Genomic DNA, 16,749 nt, shown 5'->3' with positions numbered 1-16,749 from the left:
CTGGTCAGGAAATGCTCCCTAAAGCAGCTAGTTTAAATGTGTACTAGATGAGGGCAGCACATCTAGAAGCTCCCCAGTTTGGGATCGAGAGCTGTGCCTAAAGATAGGGAGGGACACACTGCAACCCGACCTGGCAGCAGGCAACTGTTTCACCCCGAGACTGACCCTCCAATGAAGATTATTAACAGAGCCTTCAGTGCATCCCCAGCTCCAGGCTGGGCCCTGCAGATGATACCAAGACAAAACCAGCACGGTCATCCTTGCAGGGCTGACACCATTGGGGTGGGAGCCACTCCTGAACACCACAGATGTTCCAAGTGATGAGTGGCCCATTCTTGGGTAGAAATAAACTTTGCTCCAATAACTGGGTCTTTAAAAGCTGGCTGTTACAGGAGCTGCTCCAGTAGGCTGCAGGGATTTGACCTACATGCCTAATGTAGATTTGAAGTGTTCTCTTTGTACAGGTCACAAAGAAACTACATAAGAGAGTTTAGAATTATATTTACTCCTCATTCTCTATGTTTCCATGCCTGAAAGGCATAAAGATTATGGCTGTAAGATGCTTTAAAATCTTTTTATACAAAATTGCACAGTCAGCTAGAATATACTGTCAGTCTTCCATATATCCACAGGTTCCACATTCTCAGATTCAAGTAACCAGGATCAAAAATATTCAGGAAAGGCTGGGCGCAGCAGTTCACACCTGTAATCCCAACACTTTGGGAGGCAGGTGGATCACCTGAGGTCAGAAGTTCAAGACCAGCCTGACCAATATGGTGAAACCCAGTCTCTAACAAAAATAGAAAAATTAGCAGGCCTGGTGGCGCACACCTGTAGTCTCAGCTACTCAGGAGGCTGAGACAGGAGAATTGCTTGAATCTGGGAGGCGGAGGTTTCAGTGAGCTGAGAACGCACCATTGCTCTCCAGCCTGGGCAACAGAGCAAGACTCTGTCTCAAAAAGAAAAAAAAAATTACAAATGCTTTAAATTATATAATACTTACATAGCATTTACATTGTATTAGTTATTATAAGTAATCTAGAGATGATTTAAAGTATATGGGAGGAAGTACATAGGTTATATGCAAACACTACTAAGTGCTGGGGCTAAAACCAATCTCCCTTGGAGACAGGACACCAAGGGACAACTGTACTGTGTTTTAAGACAAAAAAAACCCACCTCAAAGGACGGCAATCTGGAAAACTTCTGAGTCTAGGGTGGGACACTTTCCAGCCCACCCCAGGGCCTGGCTCCCCCAGCCTGGGGGAAAAAGATTTACAGAGCTAAAACGAAACAAACAAAAATCCTTTCCAAAGAAGCCATGAAAAGTGAAGCCCAGTGGGGAAAAATAAAACTAAGTGTGCCTTGTGAATGTCAAAAGAGAGGAGGAAGAGGCGGCAGAATTTTTTAAACTGCAAATCAATGGTGAGAAACTGCTGGAAAAGTTTGAGAGGAAATCAAGAGTCAGGAGAAAGCAGATCATCCCCTAAAACAGAGCCAGAAATGCAGGGGAGCCCTTGGGTAGCTGAGCAGGAGAGTCAGGGTCTCATTCCCAGGGAAGGAAGCTCTTCCCCACAAAGCCCCAACCTTCGCCAGAATGCAGGCGATGTGCAGGCGTAAAGTGAAATCAGGAGAGCACCTCAAACTGTTTTCTGCTGCAAAACTACTACAAAATACAAATTTACAGTCCCTCTTCTGGACTATTTATTTATCTTCAACATACACCAAAACATCTTTATAGAAAATGCTTTGTGTTTCTTCCAAAAGCAAACAATATTTACAACCTGATTCTGAACCTGTTCTCCAGCTGGAACAGGGCGGGGCAAGTGGCACCAGATGGCCAGGGAGGCTTAGGGCTGCCCTTTCACCCAGAAGGGCTCCAGTTACCGCCCCCCATCCCCACCCCCACCCCCATGCCCCAAAGATAACCTCGCCAGCAAGGCTCTGGGCTAAGGGGGCTTTCTCGAACTAGCTCCATTTCCAAGACATCCCCGGCACCGAGGAATAACTGCTGTGCACTGCACACCCAGAGGGGAAGGACTGAGAGCTGGGGCTGCCGAACCTGTTTAAAGTCGACAACTTTCAGGAAAGCAAGTGGGTAAAGACTGCAAAACCATGAAACAGGCTAACAAAGCGAAGGGGCAAGCATGACAGTGTGGCTGGCTGAGGCTGTGCTTCTCAAACATGAAAGTGCATTCAGGCTGGGCATGGTGGCTTGGGCCTGTAATCCCAGCACTTTGGCAGATCGCTTGAACCCAGGAGGTAAAGGGTGTAGCGAGCCTTAATTGTACCACTGAGCGCACAGTCAGACCCTATCTCACAAAAAAAAAAAAAAAAAAAAATTTAAAAAAGCATTCAAATCACTTGGGTTACCTCGTTAACAATGCAAATTCTGATTCAGCTGATCTGGATGGAGACCCCCAAGATTCTACAGCTCAGCAAGCTCCCAGGTGATGCCCATGCTGCCCATCAGCAGGTCTGTGGATGGCACTTTGAATAGTAAGGATGTAACACCGACAGACAGAAGGAAAACAACCATTAAAGCAAGTCATGGGAAGAAAGCCACCCATCTTTATTGTTCCTGATTTACAAGGATGCTTCCCTGGAGAAATCAGCTTCCCTGGAGAAATGCTTTAATTTTGGGATTTCTTTGGGATTTTGCTGCATCCCAATGGATCCTCACAGATTATTTTTATTCCCATTTCTCAGCTGTAAAAGCTACTCTAACCAAATGATAGAGACCTGCCTCTTCCAAGACCACCGCCCTCCTGTGTCGTGCCCGGCAGAAACACAGCCTAGAGCAGTGACACAGGCTGGCCCCGAAGACAATGGGAGGAAGTCAGACGGGCAGCAGGCACAGGGGGGCCTGGTAGGCAGTGCTGGTTAGGGCGGGCGGGCCCAGAGGATGGAGGCTGGGCCAGGAAAGGCACATAAAGGGCAGAAACCCAGCCTGAAAGGTCACCAGGAAAAGAACATTTTGTCTCCTAGAACCTGTTGACAAAATAGAGGCAAAATTTAAACACAGTCTCCACCCCCAAAGAAGAGGAATGGGGATACTGTTTTCATTTTTACTTTTAACAAGTTTGTTTTTACATTTAAGAGCTTGGCCTCACTTTGGCAAGAGGTAAAATTAAAAGCTTTACTTCCCTCTGCCTGGATTCCACTTCACAACAGAGGGGCTACACTAATAAACAAAAGTAATGTGCCATTTCCAAGAAAAGCCAAGGCGAGGTCCAAGGTAAGACTACTCATCAGTGAACTCCAGGGGCCACAGTCCACGCCTGAGAACTGGGAGTGTGTGTTTGGGCTCAGGGTGGCTCGGTTTCCATTTGAAAACTACAGGCATCTTTTGAGGTGATCATCACCACCCCTCAAGAACCTGAGGAAGAAATGCCCAGGAAAAGAGGGGCTCTTTGTTAATTCCATCTGATGACATTTTCTTCCAAAGGATCCTGAGTTGGCAAGAGAGATTCCAGGTAGTGGAGTTAGATTAATAGAACCATTTTGGATTTAGATTATTAGAACTCCAAGGGTTACAGCTAAAATGTTCCCAAAGTTCCTCTGAGCAACACTTCCATTTTCTAGTAAGAATCTACACCCCAGGAAGTGACCCACCAAGGTCACCCAGTAAGCCCGAATTCAAACCCCAGCCTTTACATCCATTGTGTTTTTCCCAGAAAGAATACTGAGCTGCCTAGATGGTGACTTTCCCAGTCTTGTTTGGGTCCAACAACCTGTAAACTAAAAATAAAATTCTAAGCCCCATAACCAACTAAACAGACCCTCTTGGCCACGACGACCCCAGAGAAACCTGAAAAACAGCTCTTGGCCACAACAAGGAGGTTGGAAAGGCCTCATTACATACCTCCTCCCTTTTGGGATTTAGACACAAAAACTGACCATCATTAACATTAAAATAGAGATTATAAGACTAAGAAACAAGACTCTTTGTGACAATAAGATACCGAAATATAAAGAGGACTGAAGGCCATGCCAGACAAGGGTTAAGTCACTCACCCCACAGCTCTAACCCAGTGTACTGGTTAATGGACTTCCTTATCTTACCAGTCCTTTCTGCTGACTCTAAATTTTTGGACAAAGCTTTACTCCTTTAACGAATTACAAATTAAAGAATCTCTGAACCCACCTATGACCTGTAAGCCCGTTTCATGATATCCCACCCTTCTGGGCTTAAACAATGCATATCTTCCATGTACTGACTTATGCCTTTGCCTGTAACTTTTGCCTCCTTAAAATGTATAAAACAAAACCGTAATCCGACGGCCTCAAGCACCCTTTCCCCACACCTCTTGAGACCATGCTTTTCCCAGGACGCAGACACTCACTGGATTGGAATAAACCTCTTTAAAATATTTTAGAGACTTTGGTCTTTCTGTTAACATACCCCACCCCCCACCGAAGTGGGGGTGTTTCAATGCCTTTCACAATGAGCACCAGCTCTTTTTACTTTGAGTCTTGTAGGTGCTACAACATTTGCTAAAATGAGGGCTGGGTGCTGTGGCTCACACCTGTAATCCTAGCACTTTGGGAGTCCGAGGCGGACAGACAGCTTGAACCCAGAAGATGAGTTCGAGACCAGCCAAGGCAACATTGCAAGAGTTCGTCTCTATGAAAAATTTTTAAAAATTAGTCGCGCATGGTGATGCGTGCCTGTGGTTTCAGCTACTGGGAATGCTGAGGCAGGAAGATCACTTGAGCCTGGGAGGTGGGGGCTACACTAAACCATATTCATGCCACTACACTCCAGCCTGGGCAACAGAGCAAGATTCCATGTCAAAAAATAAAATAAAATGAGGACACTCCAAGGTGCAACCCTATCTGGGGCTGAGGCTTGCTTCCTGATTTGTAAGACTTGGCTGATAAGAGAATCAAATAAGACAGCCAGGATGGGTTTTGAAAGGGTAAGCTATAATACTAAACACATGAAAACTAGTGGGAGTTATGAGTTCTATACAAAACAACTCTATTTCAAAGGCAGGTGCCTTACAGATTCTGTCTGTGGTTTAGAAAGGAGACAGTATGGGTTGGGGCGGGCACACCTCAGATAGAGAAGTCAGACAGCGGGTGAGAGTGGCCTTCACCCCGCCTGCAACCCCACACATAGCTGCAATTGTACCCCCAGAGAGAATGCTCATTTTGCCCACCAAAAAGTGGTGGGGGAGAGAAGGGAGAGATTCAGATGTGAAGGAGCAGGGTACAGTTCCCCTCAGTTAGAGAAAGGTCCTCACAACCATAAGGACCAAAATAAAAAATATTCTTAACCAATCCTGCCTCTGTTTTCAACAAAGACCAGGAGATTAAGAACGAGCATCCTTTGTGCCTGAGAGTGGCTTTTTCTGTCAAAGACCCGGACGCTAACTCTCTCTCTCTTTAGTGTGCACCTCAGTGGCCCAAAACAGGTGAGACCTCTCTCTGTTCCCACTGTAGGTGTCACTATCTTTCTGACCCAGTAAGAGGGGATACTCTGTGCTTCTCTCAGCATGGCTGGGAGATAGGGGTACAGCCAGAGGAATTAGGGGTGCAGCCAGGGGGCTGCCATGCCTTTGGCTCAGTGGGCAGATTCATGTCACAAGGGTTTCCACCCCACCAGCGCTGTGTGCTGGCTGCCTGCTGCCCACTGCCAGCCTGAGATTCAAGAGCCCGGAGATGGCAGAACAAAGGAAAATGGCTGTGGCTCCTGCAGCGGGGGTGGCTGCAGGCTGAGCTGCCAGCACACAGGCTTTTCAGCAGCTGAGTGCTCGCGTGAGGAACGGGGGCACTGGGCTGAGCACTGAGGCACAAAGCAAGTGGGGGGCCTGGGAGACTAATAGCAACCCAGGCACGTGCCTGGCCCCCACCCAAGGGCACAGCTGGGCCGGGAAGACTCGGCAGAACTCACTCCCCAAAGCAGTCAAGGGCACAGCTGGGCCGGGAAGACTCGGCAGAACTCACTCCCCAAAGCAGTGGGCAGGTGGCCGACAAGCCTGGCACCGGCCACTCCTGCTCCTTGCCCAGCTGCTCAGAACTCTTACCCAGAGGTGTTCCAGGCAAGCACAGGGACCTGAGAAGGGCGAAGGGGGATCTTGACAGAGACAGAAACTAGAATCTGAGAACACATGATGGGCCTTGGAGTGGCTCAAGGCTGTCTGCAAATGGACCTCTATTAAGCATAATGGGCTCCTGCTACCAGCAACAATAGTTGCACTGACCACTCCCTCTCCCACTCTCCTCCTTCTCTAGTCCCCTCCCACCCTTCCCCCCAAAAAATCTACAATGGGAAGCAGCAGGAAACCAGGGCAGAGCCCCTGAATAGCTCCACTGTGAGGCCCCAGGTCCCGCCTCCTCAGCCCCACAGGTCAGCCCTCACTGCCACCAGGCCACAATAGAAACCTCTGTGCTACCAAGGACCCAGGCCCAGACAATGAGCTGCACATGGGAAGCTCTGGCCTTCTCACGGGGACTGCATGTAACTGCAGTGGTGAGAAGTTCTCTGAGTAGAAGGGTGGGAGAGCCATGGCAGGGACACAGGCCTCAAACCCACCAGGTCAGGGTCTATTTAGGAGGTCTATCTGCCAGCCAGCCCTAAAGTCTCCCTGCTTCCCACCCTGCCCTGGCATGGGGCAGTGAGAGCCACACAGGGAAACAACCAGAGAGCTCCCAACACAGAGTGGGCACCTCCAACATACCCTCACGACTGTCCCTCCTTCCCCACCCATCCCAGGAAGAACCATACCCCATTTCTGTTCTGAAAGGAAGTGCCCGCTCAAAACACAAAACCCATCTATTATTTTCACCAGGTGCCTTTTACACAGGCTTTTAAAATCACAGGGTGGCAATCAGGCCCAAGGCGGCCTGAACAGGGAGGTGTGCAGAGCAGCGAAAGGCCAAGGGAGGCCAGAGAAGGAGGCCGATCCTCACACCAACCCCTGACACTGCGGGAAAATCTGCTCCTCTAAAAGCTGACGCCAGCTCCAGCTTGCTGCAACCAACGCTCCCCCTTCACACCCCACATAGGTCCTGCAAAGTCGTGAGGTTGCTGGAACCCACTATGAGAAGCCTGCTCCCCCCACCCCTACACCCCAGCTCGCTCTGGCTGACTCCTCACACTTTTAGGGGCACAGGCTGCATGACCCAGAGGGCCAGCCAAGGGCTGTAAATATGGAGGTCACGGAGACAGGCTGGCCTGAACTGAACCAAAGATGGACTTGGGTGGGAACCAACACGCTGGCACCCCTCATGCCTTCCCGGTAGTTTCTCCAGCTCTTGTCTCTGTAGAAGGCCAAGATCCCTCCAAAAGAAAACTTTGTAAACTTTCATTCCCCCTTTTGGAATCAAAGCCGCATGTTTCTTTTCCTTTTACACACCTAATGCAGTAACTCCACATCTAGTCATTTCCACTACAGACCTGCAGCATGCATAAGACACTCCTGCAGCTTAGCCTATAGAAACAAAACACTGAAAGCAACCTCAAAATCCATCAATAGAGAGCTGGTAAAGTGAGTCATCATTCACTGTGCAGCAGAATCATGCACTGCTGTTAAAAAGAATGGACTAACCTACGTGTGCTAAAATGGAACAATCCTGGGATAAATTCTCAGAGTAAAAATCAGGAAGTGCAAAACAGCATAATTAGTATACCACTGGGGTAATAAACAAGAGAGGAATACAGACGTGCTTGACTAGGCACTGAACATCTGGTGACAGCGGCCTCAGGGGAGCAGAACTGAAGGGGTCAGGGATAGAAACAGGAGTTTTCACCATGTATCTTTGTTATGTGTTTTTCATCATGTATACATTTTTGTAAATAAAAATGTTAAACCTAAATTAATATTTAAAACGCCTAAAGTTTGTGGCTGGACACACAATTTTACCCGTAGCCGTCTGCAGGCAGCTTCTGGTGTTTCCCTAGAACAAGGCAGAGTAACGGGGAGGGGAAACGAATCAAGGGGAAGGAGGGGGTCAGGCAGTGGCAGCCTCAGGGATACAGACTCACCAACTCACAGGGCTCCCTGCTTTCGACTCCACCCCAAGTCCCGAAATAGAAAGTTTTCCTAAGAAGAGCAAGAACAGATTCTGACAAAGGCACAAAAGAAACCAGACCATCTGCTGCCAAGCCCACTTCATGATAAAAACTGTAAGACCCTAAGATTCAGGCAATGTAGGCGATGCAGGAGACGGGGCTGAAACCCAGGCATCCCGGGCATCCACAGGGACCCTTCTCTGAGCCCTCCCCACTCAGTCATCAGTGGAGCTCGAGGTCCTAGTGCTATGAACACATCCCAGTTTCAGCAACTAAAGAAAGCTATTTCAACAGATTTCTAGGCCTGGCCCAATTCCAAGGACAGGCTAAAAACAGTTTCTCCAAAATCCCAGCTCAAAACCCCATTCCCTAACCACTAAACTCCATGTACCTTCCAGGAAATGGAAGCTGCAAAATGGAGCTGTGAGATGCACTTGTAGATTTATTCCTCACTAAAGGGATACATATATGTTGTTTAAAAGCTTCCTTTAACTGACGTGTCAATAAATACTCTGCACTCAGAAGCACTGATATACTTCCTCCAAGTGATTTTTCCCCCTAAGGAACAATACAAAAACCATTCCAGCCTTTCCTGCTGCTGAGGGGAATGACACAATGACCATTAGAACCAGGACTGGCCAGACCATTTGAGTGAGAGATGTGGATGGCAGGCAGTGGTTCACAAACAGAACTCTATCTATGTAGAATAACTCCTCCACCCCACCCCACCCCATCCCACCCCATCCCACCCCATTCCTACCCCCTAGGCCACCAGGGCGGATAGAAATAAACACCTCCTAATGACGTCAAGCTCAAAGACCACCCAGACCACAGGGAAAGAAGGCCAGAGAGGGGGAATGGGTATATTTGGTTCCCCTTACAGAATAAGATGCTTTCTGAAGACTGCTAAATATGTTCAATAAGTAGCCCCTGAATTAAGAAGCATAAATCAAGTGCCCAGGAGTTTGACACCAGCCTAGGCAACATAGCAAGATCCAATCTCTACAAAAAATTCTTTAAATTAGCTGGGTGTGGTGCTGCATGCCTGTGGTCCCTGCTACTCAGGAGGCTGAGGCGGGAGGATCACTTGAGCCAGGAAGGTGGAGGCTTCAGTGAGCTGTGATAGGGCCACTGCACTCCAGCCTGGGCAACAAAGTGAGACCCTGTCTGAAGAAAAAAAAAAAGGAACAAATGAGATCTCACAACAGTGAGAACCATACTGGCACCTGAAGCCCTCATATCTCATTCTGCTCCTCTCGGTGGCTCAGTGCAAGCCCTCAGCAGGTCTTGCCTGTAATCCCACAATCCTCTGTGAAACCAAGACCAGCCCCTCTCCAACCGTCTTTCTGCAGGAGTGAGCAGAGCCCAACCCAGGCACTAATCTTCAACACACCAAATCCTGGCACCTGCCTTTGCCACCTCATCAGTCATGCCATGGAGGGGAGCGTCAGGGCTACCCTACACCAGATGAGCCCTCAACTAAACCTGCCCGCCCCACCCCATCCTGGGCACATGCCACTTGTTCCTCTTTGCTCACACACTTAGCACCCCAGAGCCCTTGGGAATGAATCCCCCACCACTACCACCACCTCTGATTTTGGCATGCCCCCCTCAAAAACCTATCCACGTTTATACCATCACTTGTATTTCACAAGAAGCTACTAGAGTGACAAAACACAATGACTGTGGTAGGCAGGATGGCTGCAGAGAGCAGGGTTCTGTCACCACCACTGTTCCACTGCAAGGGTGGAAGCTGGCTACAGAGCCTCTAGGAAGGAGGGAAGGCCCCATCCACAGCCGACAGGTTTTCCTTACAACAGCAAGGGCCTGGTTCCTGAAAAGCTGACTGTTGAGACAAGATCAGCCTCAAGAAAAGGAGGCAGGCCAAACAGGGTCACCTGTGCAGGGGAGGCTGGAGGGAGCCGGCCCTCAAGAGAGGCAGAGTCTGATCAAGTAGACAGGAGGGCCAGAGAGAAAAGGAGGAGCCTCACTCATGGAGGAGGAACAAGGTAGGCTGGAGGCAGGGACCTGTAGGCCTCAACAGAAGGAAACTGGTGAAGCTCCCATAGGCAAAATGCCCAGGAGCTCCGGCTAGAAGGCAGCAGGAGTGTGCAGTCCAAGCAAAAGGAAGAGATCCCCCACAGCACCTCCCTCTGCCCAGCTCAGACAAATGGGACAGTCAATCCCCAGGCTGATGGAGGCGGGAGCGAGAACCACAAAGTTGTCACACTGGTTTGCCCAGGACAGGGAGAGCAGGAAACACAAATTGCAGCAGGAGCTCAGCTTCAGAGGGCAAAAAAAGGCAGCAAAATTGGTGGGCTGTAGGGAAACAAGGACCCAGGTCCATGCGATTTCCTGGGTGCAGAGAGGAAATCCAGCAGGCCAAGAGCAAGGGAGCCAAGGGACAAGGGGCCAGCAGATGCTGAAAAGGACCAAGGTTTCTGGAAAAAAAGAGAGTGACACTTACAAGAAGGGACACCTACAAGGAGAGAAACCTGTCCCCTACTCTTACACTGGCCCAAGCTCAGGACCACTCACACCTGTCTCCTGAGGGACAGGCCAGTGCAAGAAGAATGGACAGGACACTGCCAGCCACGGGATACTGACAGAGATTCTGTCCCTGACCAAACTTTATTCCTCTGAGCCCTCTACTCACCTGGTCCTGACCTAGGGTTCCTAACTCCATTCTCTCTAAGAGCCTAGTTTTAGCAAAACTCCTGTTAACCAGAATCCCCCAACCTCAATATCTAATCACCCTGGATATCTGATCGTATTTCTCATCCTCTACTATCTCCCAGGTAAAACCTGATCACCCCGGCCTGCCTGCAGCAAGAATTCAGTTAGCTAAGTTTAGTAAAAATTTCCCTACCCTCTTAGAAATTTTCAGGAGCCCCCACACTCCGCTCCTTGGCTATTAGTTCCCACTTTTCTTTGTTGTATTTGGAGTTGGCCCACTCTCTCCCCTCTACTGCAAAATCCATTGCGATAATTCCTACATCTATCGTAATAGTCCTGATACAGTCTACCTTACCAGTTAAACAAGTGTCAGAATTAAGTTTTTCTTTCACCAGCTCCCTAAGTCTTCCTGGACCCACTGCTCCCACCCCTCACTCAGAGTGTGTAAATTACTTGGTCTGGGGCTGTGGCTGACCTCCCCTAACAAGCCCCAGAAAAAGACCCTGTCTGCCTGGCCCAGGGACACAGGAGAGGACCCTCAGCACAGCTGGTGGGCACCCAGATTGGGGACAGACACACTCCTACTGCTGAGAGTCCCACAGCATCCCCAGGATCACCACTCAGACCTTGGGGTACAAACAAAAGAGATTCGGGAGAGACCCATTTCCTTCCACTGCTGTGGGGCCTCTCTCCTGGATGTTAGGGCTCCGAACTCCTCTCAAGGCCGTGCAGTGTACAGGAGCACAGGCCCAACAGCTGGGACTGTCAACGCATAGTCAGGCAGGAAAAACCCAGAGAAGGTTCACCAGCCCCTTGTTCCAGTCCCTCCCCAAACCTTACCCATGCAGGACAGCCCAACTCCAGCTCTCCCAAATGCCAGGAAACACAAAGGCTCTGAGGCAGCACCAGGAGCTCACCTCTTACCAGAGTCCCAGAAGCCACTTTAGAGACAACTGCCCCAGCTCTCAGGCTCCCAGCTCAGGCCAGCACAGCCTAAGGAGGGAGGAGCCAGTTCCTCCAGCTATCTAGCTGAAAGGCACAGGCTCTAGGCCTTCTCCCTGGCTGCTCAGTTGGGAGGCAGTACAGACCGCAAGGGGTGAAGAGTTTCAACCCCAGCCTGCCCAGGCCCACTTAAGCTCTGGTCTCCAGGCCTGGCCTGCTGCCTCCTAAAAGAAAACCACAGCCCCACCCAACCCTACCCAACCCCACCAAGCCCAAGGGCGGAGGAAGTGAGGTTCCCAGAATCAGCTGCTGGTGAACACTTGCTGAGTGCCGCCAGAGATGGCAGCTGTCTCACACCAGTGTCAGGCCTAACTCAGGGGCTTTGGATCTTGCTTCTCAGTGTACTAATGCTTCACTGCAACCCCGTGAGACAGAAAAGACAGACTTGATTCTTCTCACTTTACAGATGAGAAAAGTAGACAACTTTTTTTTTTCCAGGAAGAAAAAAAAAAAAAATCAAAGACTTGTGTAGGTCACTCAACTAGAAAGTAGGTGCAACTTGAAAGCTTGCCTCACCACCGTCCACTCTGCAAGCTGGACAGTGTTATTCATCTTCACATCTTCACGTTTAATTGAGAGCGGCACTGGACACTGCCCCCCTGCCAGGGCCTGCGCTCCACCAAAATGGCTACTTGCCCTGTCTAAATCAAAAGCATACGCAATTAAGGGAGAAAATGGATGTGCAGATATTATGAATAGCCTCCCTGATTCACAGTTACAGAGGACACTACTATTAATGGAAGATAAGCAAACTGAAACACTGGCATTCACCTAGACCAAAGACTCTCAAAACGTCATTCTACGCAGCTCCCTGGGTACTCTGATAGCCTGCCAAGAGTGAGACCACTGCTGGAGACCACCACCACCTCTCAATCCACTGGCAGAAAAACGGAGGCCCTGGAAAAGGTGGAAATATGCCTAAGCAGAGTGAGTTAACCATGAAGCAGAAGAACCTGAGGCCTCACCACCTCCAACAGTGTCTGCTGGCCCCGAGGGAAATCACCAGAGACCAAGCAGGTGACCAGGCACAAAATCAAGAGACAGTGTGGCTGACTCTTCAAAATCCTGCTAAGGTGGCCTGAGCGGGAAAATGTAACTAACAGGGTTCCTACTCCCTTCTACAGACCAGGGATCTAGCCCTACACTCAATCCCATCCCCAGTGGGAGTCCACCTTCAGTCACCTCACTACAACTGCTTTCTACACCCCATGCCTGCAAGCTCAATCCCCGAGTCCCACAAAAGTGGGGAGGACCAGGCCTGCCTGGGTATCGCTACCTGCTCCTGCTTCTAGGAAAGGTGGCTGCCCCTACAGGCCACATCCAGGTAGGGGATGGAACATGCAAGATATCCAAGGACTGACACGGCAGGGCAGAGACAGGCAGCAGGAGCCTAATCCCCTTCCCATAGGCGTCTTAAAGGCCACCAGGACTCAGTGGCAGGACACAGGGATCATCATGTTCTCTGTCCCTCTGTCCAAGCCACCAGGGGTGTTCCCACTAATCACTATGGGTCCCCCCAGTGAGGACAACATAAAGCAGATAAGTGATGAACATGCAGTGTGAACAAGAAATAAACCTCTGTTGCTTTAAGCCTCTGAGACCTGGGGACTGCTGTTACCACAGCAAACCGTGATCTGTCCAGACAGACACAAGCAGTGACTCCCCAATCTTCTGCATGTGGTAGTGCTGGTCTTCCCATTCCCTGGCCTTAGGGAGACAAAAGCTACATCACCAATCAGCGGGGGTTCCGGGGTACCTGCTATGTGCCCAGGCTGTGCTGGACAGATGAGATGTGTTCAGAGGCAGGGATACAAGGGCACCTTCACTGAAAACACTCATTAGTTCCACTGTGGGCCAGGCTTGTTTGGTATATGAATCCATTTTAATCACCTCTGAGAGGAACATATTGTCTAAATTAGAAATGAGAGGCCGGGCGCGGTGGCTCACGCCTGTAATCCCAGCACTTTGGGAGGCCGAGGCGGGCGGATCACGAGGTCAGGAGATCGAGACCATCCTGGCTAACACAGTGAAACCCCGTCTCTACTAAAAAATACAAAAAATTAGCCGGGCGTGGTGGCGGGCGCCTGTAGTCCCAGCTACGCGGGAGGCTGAGGCAGGAGAATGGCGTGAACCCGGGAGGCGGAGCTTGCAGTGAGCCGAGATCGCGCCACTGCACTCCAGCCTGGGCGACAGAGCGAGACTCCGTCTCAAAAAAAAAAAAAAAGAAATGAGAAAACCTGGTCAGGCACAGTGGCTCACGCCTGTAATCCCAGCACTTTGGGAGGCCGAGGCGGGCGGATCACTTGAGGTCAGGAGTTCAAGACCAGCCTGGCCAACATGGTGAAACCCCATCTCTACTAAAAATACAAAAATTAGCTGGGTGTGGTGGTGCACACCTGTAGTCCAAGCTACTTGGGAGGCTGAGGCAGAAGAAGAATCACTTGAACCCAGGAGGCGGAGGTTGCAGTGAGCCGAGATCACGCCACTGCACTCCAGCCTGGGCAATAGAGTGAGACTCAGTATCAAAAAAAAAAAGAAATGAGAAAACCCAGCTCATATTGAGACTTCAAGCAAGTTACTCTGTGACCTCTCGGGACCACAGTTTCCTCATCTGTAAAATGGAGCTGTTGACATCACGGTTGTTTTGTTTTTTGTTTTTTGTTTTTTGAGATGGAGTTTCATTCTTGTTGCCCAGGCTGGAGTGCAACGGCGCAATCTCAGCTCACTGCAACCTCCACCTCCCAGATTGAAGCAATTCTCCTGCCTCAGCCTCCCAAGTAGCTGGGATTATAGGCATGTGCCACCACGCCCAGCTAATTTTGTATTTTTCGTAAAGACAGGGTTTCACCGTGTTGGTCAGGCTGGTCTTGAACTCCTGACCTCAGGTGATCCACCCACCTCGGCCTCCCAAAGTGCTGGGATTACAGGCATGAGCCATCACGCCCAGCCATCACAGCTGTTTTCAAGGATTAAATGAGTTATTACAAGTCAAACTTCTAGGGTGTAAGTCTCAATAAACTCACTATTAGTATCACTATGAAATAATCTTGTCCTTCACTAAATTTTAAACCAGCAAAGGTTTCCCAGGCCTGGCACAATGCCACTTTGCAGGCACTGCTAAAAGGAATTCTACCTCAGTCGAAGTTAAATGGGTCAAATTCCTGAGCACATGGTGGCACAGAGTGAGGCCTCAGGAAATAGTTCCAGAACCCAGGGCTTTCCTGCTCCCCGGCCTCCATGGGAACTTCACTTCACTGCCGCCACAACCTTCAGGGCAGAGCCATCTCCTCTCCCACTTCATCCTGCCACTTCCTACATGAGAAGGACTTTCATCAGTCCTCAGAGACTAGCACAGCTGCCCAGCTGGTGAAGGGGACACTTCCCCGGGCAGCCAACCATTCTGCAGCTCCATGCCCTTTCTTCCTGGGCAGCCACAAACCTTCAGAAGCACCCATGGGCTCAGACCCCCCCCCCCCACCCCGTCTCCCTGAATGATCCTGCTACGCTGAGATCAAGCTCAGATCAATAAACACTACTGAGCACCTATGCCACGTCCAGCCTGGGTTCTAAGACCACACCAAGTTTATAGCTGGTGAGGGAATTTCCAGACTTGGAATAGTGCCTGCAACAATGCCTCGCACCCCACAGAAATCTCAACCATGCTTTGTTAACTAAACTGAGGATGACATTAGGTGGCCCAAGCAGTGGAGTTCAGAGATGTGGGGATGGATATATCCAGAAAGTCTCCAACTGAAGTTGGGGTGCAACACAATGAGAAGGAAAGGGAAAATACATCTGGTGGCCCTGGGTTTCCAGGGCCTGTCACTATAACGTTAGGGATCGGAGTGGGATCAGACTGCGCGTGGTGGCTCACACCCGTAATCCCTGTGCTTTGGGAGGCTGAGGTGGGAGGATCACTTGAGCCCAGCAATTTGAGGCTATGATCACACCAGCAGCTAAGGGGATAGAAGGGCATACAGGGCCATTATGGTGGAGTCTGGGCTTCATTCTGGGGGTGCCAGGGCCCAGGAAGATCCCTGGAAAGAAGGCCGCCCCCACCAACCACTCGGCTGGCTGAAATGTGGCAAGGACATAGGGGTGCTCCGATGGCCTGTCCCCAGGTTTCCCTTCACAAATAGAGAAGGGTGGCCGGAGCACTCAGCAGGCACTAACTGCTTCTGGACTTCAAGGTCAAGGGGCGAGGGGAAGGCTACTTTTGAGGATTTGGCAGGCCACTCTCTCACTAGCCCAAGAGCAACCCCCTCTCGGAAGGGAGGAAGATCCCCTGGAGAGCAGACCACTGCCAAGAGCACACCTGCAGAGGCTCCAATACAATACTCTGCACAGCCGCCCAACACCGCCTGACCTCCCGGATAGCACTGCCAGCACAGCCAACGAGTGTGTGACACCGCCGCACTCACCACCGCTCTGCGCCCAGCCCCAGGCCAGTACCCGGGCCCACGACTTCCCCCGACTCCCCCTAGCACGGACTGTTTCTCGCCGGAGATCAACTTTAAGTCCCCAAGACAAGTGCTCCTGCGGTCCCAGGGCCAAAGTCCCTCCACACACCCTCACACAGGCACTTCCTACCCACCCGCACCCCACCCCTGGGGGTGGAGGAGAAGCAGCAGCGGCCCGGGACAAGCACACTCCGCAGCCACAAACCTCACTCTACCAGAACTCCGGCTAGGTCAGGGGTCAGGCTTTGCTCCCAAACACAACCCCGCACGACTAACGCGGAGAAGCTGGGTCACCGCCTACTCAAACTCCGGCCGTCCCAAACCCAAGCCGGGCAGAGTGGGACCCACGGCGGCGTGGGAGACTGAGCACAACCACAGCAGTGCAGGAGGAAGGGGCGGCCCGCCCCGGCCTACAACCACCCCCACCCCGGACCCGATCTCCGGGGAGCCGAGGGTGGGTGACTGAGCCGAAAGGGTGGCCCATCCCCGAGCTCGCTGCTGGGGACGAGAAGCAGAGCCCCGAGCAGCAGCGGCCGTCCAGGCTCCCGTCGCCCTCACCCCGCCCGGCACGGGCGCGCACTCGCCGGGGCG

General features: G+C 50.9%; 1 protein-coding gene across 5 annotated transcripts in view; it reads right to left on the bottom strand.

The window, feature by feature from the left end:
* Nucleotides 1-16,749, bottom strand: part of TSPAN14 (tetraspanin 14) — a 65,555-nt gene that overhangs the window by 48,461 nt on the left and 345 nt on the right. The window contains exon 1 of one of the 5 annotated variants that reach the window (XM_055352457.2): nt 11,537-11,768. The exons of 1 other annotated variant lie outside the window; for it this stretch is intronic. In XM_055352457.2, coding sequence (XP_055208432.1) covers nt 11,537-11,540 — 4 coding nt within the window. In that variant the 5' untranslated portion in view covers nt 11,541-11,768. Of the gene's footprint in view, nt 1-2,373; nt 2,543-11,536; nt 11,769-16,749 lie in introns of those variants that run through there. 3 more of the 5 variants (XM_055352459.2, XM_055352462.2, XM_004049682.5) reach the window with 3 other exon arrangements.

Source organism: Gorilla gorilla, chromosome 8, assembly GCF_029281585.2.
Source record: "Gorilla gorilla gorilla isolate KB3781 chromosome 8, NHGRI_mGorGor1-v2.1_pri, whole genome shotgun sequence".
NCBI classification, from domain to species: domain Eukaryota; kingdom Metazoa; phylum Chordata; class Mammalia; order Primates; family Hominidae; genus Gorilla; species Gorilla gorilla.
This window is presented reverse-complemented; position numbering and strand designations above follow the sequence as displayed.